Raw genomic sequence first — 9,189 nt, 5'->3', positions numbered from 1 at the left:
TTCGCTAAAATAGGTTAAATAATGTGTCAAGTCGATATGAAAAACGACAAGCTTGTCCTTACTTGAAAAACCAAAAACAAAACCAGTATATAATACGCAAAAGGCTAACATGTCTTCTAATTCCAGCCCTATCAGTAAGTGATGGGGACGAACAAAGGCATTGAGCATAGGAGAGACAAATGAGCGAATTATGTTTTTAACGGGTTATTTTTCAATACAACGTTTTTTTGGTGGGTTTCGTGTCCAAACTTAGACACCTTACGACACCTATATTCACTTTCGCGAAAAAAGTTCAAAAGCTTATTTATAAGCTGCCCACGATTGTTTGCAAAACATAATAGTATGGATTTTCCCTTCCTGGGTCTCAATATCTTTTTGTCTTTTGAGATTGGCTAGCTTATTTAGATTTAAGTAGAAATTAAGCAACTTATAAGGTATGATATCAACAACATATCATTCATTAGCTTTTAAATACTCATATTAGTCCTTCTGAAATTGAGATTGATCATTATAACAACCAAGATGTTCCATCATCTATATCTATATTACATATAAAACATTTTAGATGGATATAGTGGTAATTTTACATTTTTAAGACACCATTAAACTTAATGGATGAGACGCCGCTAAATTTAATAGCCTAACCTCCGGCGTCTTTTCATAGTTATCTCCGGCGCCTTTAAATTGATGTTATTACTTGCAATTAAACCTTCCCAATCAATGAAACCGTCATACGACCTTGCAATTAACCTTCCCAGCAATGTTTAATTGCAATTAAGCATCCTCCCAACCCTTAATTCTCCAATGAAACCGTCATGGTTACTCTGTAATAAGTGGTCAATCAATGCTCGTATGGACAATCGTTTGCAGCCACCCACCGTCGCGTCACAAAAACAAGGGATGTATTCATCTTCTCCTGTTTCCTTTAGGTTCAGTTGATTATAGGGTTTCATTTAATTGTCTGTATGTTTTCAACCCAATCTGATTTGGGTTAGGATTCTAACATTGATTTCAGCATCTTTGGTATTGTGATTTTACAGGTGTATACAACGTAATAAAAAACGGATTTGAATCAAACATGAATGAATGAAATATTGATTTTATTATTTAATTATGAGTCATGAATCAAACACTTATGATACTTTTGTCTATTGATAATTTGATATGCAGTAGGTTCAAAAGTTATTAGTAGATTTTGATCATCATTCATGGGTTTATCCTTTTAAATAATAACATTGTTTTAGTTTGTTTGGGTAAAATTTGATTCTTGGCATTTTAGTGCTCTCATTTGCAATAGTATATAAATTAATTAATAAATAATAATTAGTTATTAAGTCGAGCCTGATCTTGAGAAAACAACTCACAAGTCGAGCTCGAATTTTAGAAAAAGAGCTTAATACGATATTTTATCATCTGCTATGTAAAGTGACTTAAATTTGTATTACTCTGCAGTATTTTTATTCTAAGATCGGTTATCCTTCTAGCGCTAGAATGGATATTACCATTTGGAGCCCCTGATGGTTATCAAGAACTGTGTGTATCGGAGATGCCTATAGAATTGTATGCCTCCTTATGACTTGGACTTGCAACTTATTTATGTGAGTATATGACAGGAAAGTTGTTGCCTTTAAAACATTGTATAGCATAAGATGCTTACAAACAATCATATACAGTTCTTGAAATGTGAATCGTCATGTTTCCTACAATCTTTTGTTGCTAACTATGTTTATAATCAATGTTTTAAAAGTGCTTAGCACAGTTAGTATATTTATCTATGTTACACAGTTTGTTTTGTAGGTGAAAAAGAGTATTCAGAATCCTTTAAAATGAAATAAAAAACAGAAACCTTTTATACTATGACTAATCCTACGTCTTTATTATCATACTTAATTGTACTTTGATATTTAGACAAAATTGACCCGTTTGTGTTTGTTTGCTCAACTTTAACTGAACAAGCGGTTGAACATGAACTTTTAAAAGAACTTGGATTTATTTTTCATGACTTCATGTACGTTCATTAAGAAATTGAACTTGTTCATGTTCATTTGTTGATAGTATAAATGAACGACTTACGGACGTAAACGGACGAACATAACTGAACATAGATGAGCGAATATAAACGAACATAACGTTTACATAGCCAACACCAGTTAAAAGTAAACATGAATATTAATATGCCAGGCCAAAAGATGTAATAAAAGTAGACTAAATTGTAATGGGTGTTTTTTTTAATTTTGTTAAACTAGAAAAAGTTTTAATGGGCCTATCAATAAAATAATTAAATTAATGTACATAAATTAACGTAAACGAACATGAGCGAACGTTTCCAAACATAAATGAACGAACGAGAATGTGTTCATGTTTGTTTGTTTATTATATAAATGAACTTAATTGAACTTCCAGTTGAACGGTTCACTGAACGTTCGGTTCATTTACAGGCTTACTCCCTTTAGTTAATGATGCATAATTTCTTTTTGGTTTTACTCAGCAGATAGTTTTGTTGCTTCTTGTAACTTGCTGGCTTATATGTATAATATATGTACACTTACTCATAACTCATGTAGGTACATTGATGTTGCTCAATTTGGTCTTACGGTTACTGAAAAAGACGGGCCAACACATTTAGCTTCATCTAGCCAAAATGAACCTTCAACTTCACATACTGCAACACCTGTTGATAAACCAACTGGGCAGTTATATTGTTATATACTTTAAATGCGTGTTATCTTGTCAGCTATTAAAATATTATATTTTGTTTTGCACAGATTGCTGGCTTATATGTATAATATATTAAAATATTATATTTTGTTAATCACATGTCTTCTTTGGCCTGTTTACAGTATCAAGCGAGCTTCAGCTGAGCTTAGGCCCGTTTAAGTTTTTTCTCTAAATATTTAAAACAATTAAAAAGTGTATATAAATTAATCAATAATTAGTCAACAAGTCGAGCCCAATCTTGAGAAAACAACTCACGAGTCGAGCTCGAATTTAAAAAAAAGGTAAGCCAAGACGTGCTCGGCTCGTTTATCACACTTATTCTTTGTTTTGGTTTTACGGGTCTTCTTTGGCCCGTTTACGGTACCAAACGAGCTTGAGCCAAGCTTAGGCATGCTTAAGGTTTTTCTCTAAATATCTAAAACAATTGAAAAATGTATATACATTTAATTAATAATTAGTTAACAAGTCGATCCCGATTTGAGCTTGAGCTCGAGCCCTCGTAAGCCAAGACGTGCTCGGCTCGTTTATCACACTTATTCTTTGTTATAGTTTTACTTAAAGGGTATAATAGTCAAACTGTTAGCTGTTATGGTTGGAAAGATTTTTGTTGGTACGTTGATAACCTTGTTAACAGATGTTACAGGTTGATAACCTTGTTGCTAACGAGGAAGAAGATGATAAAGATAGTTGGTTAGAAATAAATACATCTTTGTCATGGGAAGCTGCATCATTGCTGAAACCATACACAAGCAAAGGTGGCGGGATGGACCATGGCGGATATGTCTAAGATAAAATGTTTAGCTTCTGGGCATCATTTGGATGGGACAGAAGTTTACCAGAGTTACCCATTATAGCAACCAATTACTTTTTAAGTTTTAACATAATTAAACATGAAACTTATCTTTATATATATGGTAATTTATTATTCTAAGGAAATGGATCATTTAAAGATGGTTGTAGCAATGAACTTATTATTCAAGCCTAATGTTCTTTTAGTGGATAAATCAATTTCAAGATATGCACAAGATGACAATAATATCTCCTTGCAAAGAACACATCTCTTGTTTTGAATATCAAAAGGCCACTTTTGGAACGAATACTAGAATATCCCAGTGTGCTGGGTCCTGATAGTTCCTTCAATCGATCAACTCTCTTCTCAAAAATTAGGATATTGTGACATGTTTCATGTATCAAGGTTTCAAGAATAACATGGAAATGCAGGACAGGGTGGCCCAAGTTATCTTTTTGATATATATGATATCTTTTGATATTAGACTTTTTGTTTATGTTTTGACTTTTTCTTGGTAAAAGGTAACTTTTTCTTGTCACAGACTCACAAGTGAAGGTGAGTATGTTATTTTTATATGTCAATGATGGTTCGATTAGTTAGAAAATTCAATGAAAAAGCGGAAACTACTTGTATGTTGTTTTTTTTTTTGCCGCTTGAGGGGAACTCATTCGATATGCATTCACTTGTTGCTACCGAAGATCTTATAAAACCATTCTTGCATCAGGGACAAGCGTTTGTTCAAGTTGTTAAAAAAGGACCTCAGGTCTTGTAAAAATTATGTGAATTATCCACTAACAACTTCATGAAAATTGCATATGATATTTTTATGGTGCTTTTGTTACTTTGTTCACCAACCCTATAAAAGTTGTAAAGTTAAAAACATGCCAAGAATTACCAAATCTTCTTGGACTGTTATACCTTGTCACTTTAAGTACTTGTAATGTCTGATATCTTTTTTCTTTTAATTTTTAAATCAAATTATTTAATTTAAGCAGGTAAAATAATTACTGATGGTGGGTTTTGTGAATTCTAATCAACATAAAGGTTTGAATGTGTGATAATTGGTGAGTAACTAGAGTTGAAATTTATCTGCGAGATGAAAGAGATTCTCAAATTAAGGCGGGTTAGTTGTCGGTTAACAAATGGTAAAAAGGGTAAATGGGTGGACATATGTGAGTTGGTTGTGTACATGCATACTGGTATTGGATTGATGATGTTATAAAGTAACCGGTTAACAAATGGTAAAAATGGTATTGGATTGGCGGGTAAGTTGTCGGTTAACAAATGGTAAAAAAGGTAAATGGGTGGACATATGTGAGTTGGTTGTGTACATGCATACTGGTATTGGATTGATGATGTTATAAAGTAACGGGTACTTAACTTGTCAAAAACAAAAAGTTTGTATTTGATGCCTTACAATCTAACAAGCAAGAATATCAACAAATATTTCACAAACCACGATATATCCAAAATATATGCACTCGTTAATATTTTAGGGCGCACCCTCCCCCCATCCCACCCACACCCACACACAAATCACTCAATCAAATGCACATGCGGGAACGCGCTCGCACTGGTAACCCGTTACACACCACGTCAAACACTACAAACTAATACAAGAAGATAACTTGTGCAAACCCGCAGCAACGCGCGGGCACTTTTGCTAGTATTATTGTATATGTGAATTGTTGATGATTGAAAGAGGATCTTGACTGGGCTCCCTTACTTTTTTTTGTATTTTTTGCTGAAACTAACCTAAGAGAAAGAGACCCAGGTGATATAGATTCACTAGGACGGAGTTGTTGTCGATTGAGGATTGGTCCATCAAGGGGAGTGTCATCATGTAGTTGGGTACAAATAAGCCAAGTAGTCAGGGTACGACGAAGCACGCCTGGTACGTAATAACTTTTTAAATGCGGCAATCCTCTAAACAAATTAACTCATGTTTTATTATTCTAGATAGGAAGTTTAAGCTAATCTATCTATATGTCATTGCCAAAGGCCACTATTATTATAACACCATATGTTAACGGTGACGTTATGTAGCTATTGACGTGGTAAATGAAGACATCATCAACATTCCATATGTATTGAATCTTATTATTTTATTTTGAAGAATATATAACTTCACACGCAAAATGTCAAAACTAGGCACCTTTAGAAACTAGATGAGTACCCCGTATCGCTCTCGATCAGCTTGATCCAGATGATGGAGATGAGTAAGATAACTTAGGGGACGCGAGTAACCCGAAATCTTTTTAGTACCATAACATACTTTCTATTGAAATTAAAGAACATACAAAACAAATGTGATTTAATTTATATACACGTCATGTTATCACCTCTAACACGGTTTGAAAATAGTATAATGGTTAAGAAAAAATATAATAACAATGAGTTGTTTACATGGGATTGGATGGTGTAAGCCCAAATGAGGCATGAATTGGTGTGTTTTAAGATTTGAAGCAAATGCCGTTATGCACAAAGGGAAAGTTTTCTTGTTGATTTTGCTTTGATTGGTATGTTTTTTATAATCTTTTAACTAATCAAGTAGCCATTTGTATAATACCAATCATCTATAAATAGCTAGCCTTAGTTCATGTCTACCCATCATCAAACACCTACGGACAAGTTATCGACATACCAAATGGGGTCACTCGAACTCTCATTTGCTCTAATTTGTTTCTTAACCACTCTTTCCACCATCACCCATGCACAAAACTCCCAACAAGATTACTTAGATGCCCACAATGCGGCTCGTGCCCAAGTGGGAGTTGGAAACATGGTATGGAACGCTACTGTGGCTGCCTATGCTCAAAACTATGCTAACCAGAGAATAGGAGACTGCAATTTGGTGCACTCTGGTGGACCTTATGGTGAGAACCTTGCCGAGGGTAGTGGTGCCTTCACCGGTGTCAACGCTGTGAACTTGTGGGTAGATGAGAAACGTTATTATGATTATATTACTAATACATGTGCTAGGGGACAAGTTTGTGGACACTATACTCAGGTGGTGTGGCGTAGTTCTGTTCAACTTGGTTGTGCAAGGGTTCAGTGCAATAATAATGGTTGGTGGTTTGTTATTTGCAGCTATTATCCTCGTGGAAATTATATCGGTCAAGTTCCATACTAGTGATTGGTGAATAGGGTGTTTCGTGTTTTCGTTGTTGGTTAAAAGTATATAAATAAATTATGAATATTCATTGTTGTGTGATAATTAAGGAATAAAAACACAGTATCATATAGAGTAATTAAAAGGGCGAAAATACATATTCAAAAATGCCAGTTAGTAGTCTAGTACTCTAGTTGCACGACTTGTAGAACCCGAATCGAACCATACTAAAGATAAGACTTTTACCCAAAACTTTTACTTGAGTCAAGCCGTTTTCTATTAGATATATACTAATCGGGTTTTATAACTACATCGTGATCATGGCTACTCTCTAACTTTCCAAACAAGAGCTGTGTTTGTATAAGTAGAACTTACTTTGAACTTTGTTCTAGATCTTGAAAGTAAAGGATAAAAGAATTAGAGCGTCCCGAATGTGATGGTTTCGGGGTCGTCTTTCTATGACTAGGCCGTTCTTCACCATCGTGGAGTTCGGTTTTTGGTTCATACATACGAATGTTAAAGAACGGATCGTCTTTAGCTTATCAAGTGATTTTCTATTTCATCAGGAATGTATTTAGATTTTCATATATATCCCACAGTATTTTTTTCATTATTAAAAATTAGTACCACAACTGCTAGGACAATTAATTACCCATGTGAAAAATACGACCGGATCCGATATCGTAATAAACAACATTAATCACCCAAAATCACATTTTAATCAAAAACACTCATTATGCAATCTCACTGTACACTCTGCTCCTCTGGAAATTATAAAAATAAAAAAAATAATAATAAAAAAGATCCTCTACTAAAATTAACAATCAACTCCGGCGACTACTCGCCGTCATGCCTCAGCTCCTTCCGTAGCTTCTTAGAAAACGACTGACACGCGTCCACGCTCAAATCCACCGCCGCAGCTAACGCCACAAACGCCGCAGCATCTTCCGTACACGTCACCTGCTGAACCCCAATCTCCACCTCCGCTTTACTACCCGCCACCTTTGACGACATCACAAACCCCTGGTACATTACATGCGTCCACGACCCTGACCATATATCCGACCCACAACCCGACCCGGAATCAAAACTACCCGTCGGTGTCGTCATCGGCGACCCACCGTTACCGATGTCTATAGTAAACTTCCCGCCATGTTTGGAGCTAATGGTGGAGTTTGATAAAGTGATCGGGTCAAGCCCAGGGGTCGCAGCATCGGGTAACAGCTCGAAACGGTACCCGATACTGTCCCGGGCCCGGCTGGAGGCATGGGTGGACTCTCTCCATGCCTCCAGCCGGCCCCATGGCTTCCATGTGTTGTAACCCGGGCGCAGGATAAGCCATGCGCCAGGGTTCGACTTACTGACGCCGTTTGTCCCGTTAGACGGCACAAACGGCGTCACCATGGAAGCCATGGCGACAGGTGAGCCGGAAAGGTCATGGATCGTAACCGACCATCCTTTCCGCTCTTTCCGGTCGTCACCAGAACCTCTGAAACCGAACTTGCAAGTGAAAACCGCCTGACGGATGTTTCCATTAACTTGAAAAACTTGCGGGCTGCACTCGGGTTCACCGTCAAACTCGAAAACAAATCTTGGGTCGGGTTCAACCCAAACATTTAAATGTAACTGAACCGGTTTCTTGGAGCTCCGGTCGTTCACCGATACCCACCCGTTCTGAACCACTACCAAACCGCGGTTACCAGCATCATCAATCACCTTTGAATCCAAACCAATCGATACAACTCCGATAAGCTTACCAGATCCAAACCCACAAACCGGGTTACGTTTCCGACCCGAAAAGACTTCGATCTTCAACCCGTTTGACTTCTCAATCAGTTTATCAAACTCCGATTTCTTGAAGTTGAAGCAGGCTTGAACCTGATCGGTTACTTGATTCACATAACCATCTACACAGTACGCAACATCAGCGATCTGGGTTGCCAAGTTCTTGAGTTTAATCTTACAGTAACAGCTTGTCAACGGAGGGTTACTACTACCGGAAGACTTCAAAGCTAAGTTTCCGACTACAAGTCTTACGAAAGGACATGGATCCATGACACCTTTCGTTATATTATTTCCTCCACGATTACTGGGTTGTGTTATGTTTACTAGAAAGCTAGGAAGGTGGTTTTTTATATATACAATTATATAATAGAATAGATACAGGGTGTGTGTGTGAGAGAGAGAGAGAGAGAGAGAGAGAGAGAGAGAGAGAGAAAACAGCTGGAAATAGCGGGGAAGAATAATGGAATGCATGGACATGCGTGCAAGAATAGGCTGAGTGCACGTATGCAAACAGAGATGCCAGCGATGTGATGGAATCTATTAATTTATATATCCTCCAACTAAGAATAAGTTACTATCAAGCCAACTATTCAATGTTTTCAATTTGGATTTATAGTTAAATAAATCATATCTAATTTTAAGATTCAGAGAACTTAATAATATATTAGATAGTCAAGTTTAATACAACGTTCTTGTATATGTTAGTATGTTACCTCATCATTGACTTTTTTTTAATTAGTTGTCAAAACAACACTTGATTAGCGTATGATCCAAATTATGGGCA

At 36.4% G+C, this 9,189-nt stretch overlaps 2 protein-coding genes across 2 annotated transcripts; one reads left to right on the top strand and one right to left on the bottom strand.

Moving 5' to 3' along the window:
- The first annotated feature begins 5,993 nt into the window (after positions 1-5,993).
- LOC143547191 (pathogenesis-related protein 1B-like) lies at positions 5,994-6,693 on the top strand. The gene has a single exon (XM_077038673.1). It carries the CDS (start codon positions 6,108-6,110, stop codon positions 6,639-6,641), a length of 534 nt encoding a protein of 177 aa, XP_076894788.1. The 5' UTR covers positions 5,994-6,107; the 3' UTR covers positions 6,642-6,693.
- A 627-nt stretch (positions 6,694-7,320) lies between these two features.
- On the bottom strand, positions 7,321-8,675 carry LOC143547190 (uncharacterized). Its single transcript, XM_077038672.1, has one exon. The coding sequence runs from the start codon at positions 8,673-8,675 to the stop codon at positions 7,458-7,460; it is 1,218 nt and encodes a 405-aa protein (XP_076894787.1). The 3' UTR covers positions 7,321-7,457.
- Positions 8,676-9,189: the final 514 nt, after the last annotated feature.

This window comes from Bidens hawaiensis, unplaced genomic scaffold (genome assembly GCF_021521415.1).
Source record: "Bidens hawaiensis isolate Kalapana, Puna unplaced genomic scaffold, B.hawaiensis_p1.1 tig00014658_1, whole genome shotgun sequence".
In the NCBI taxonomy this organism is placed as follows: Eukaryota; Viridiplantae; Streptophyta; class Magnoliopsida; order Asterales; family Asteraceae; genus Bidens; species Bidens hawaiensis.
The sequence above is the reverse complement of the archived record's forward strand: the minus strand, read 5'-3'. Positions and strand labels throughout refer to the sequence as shown.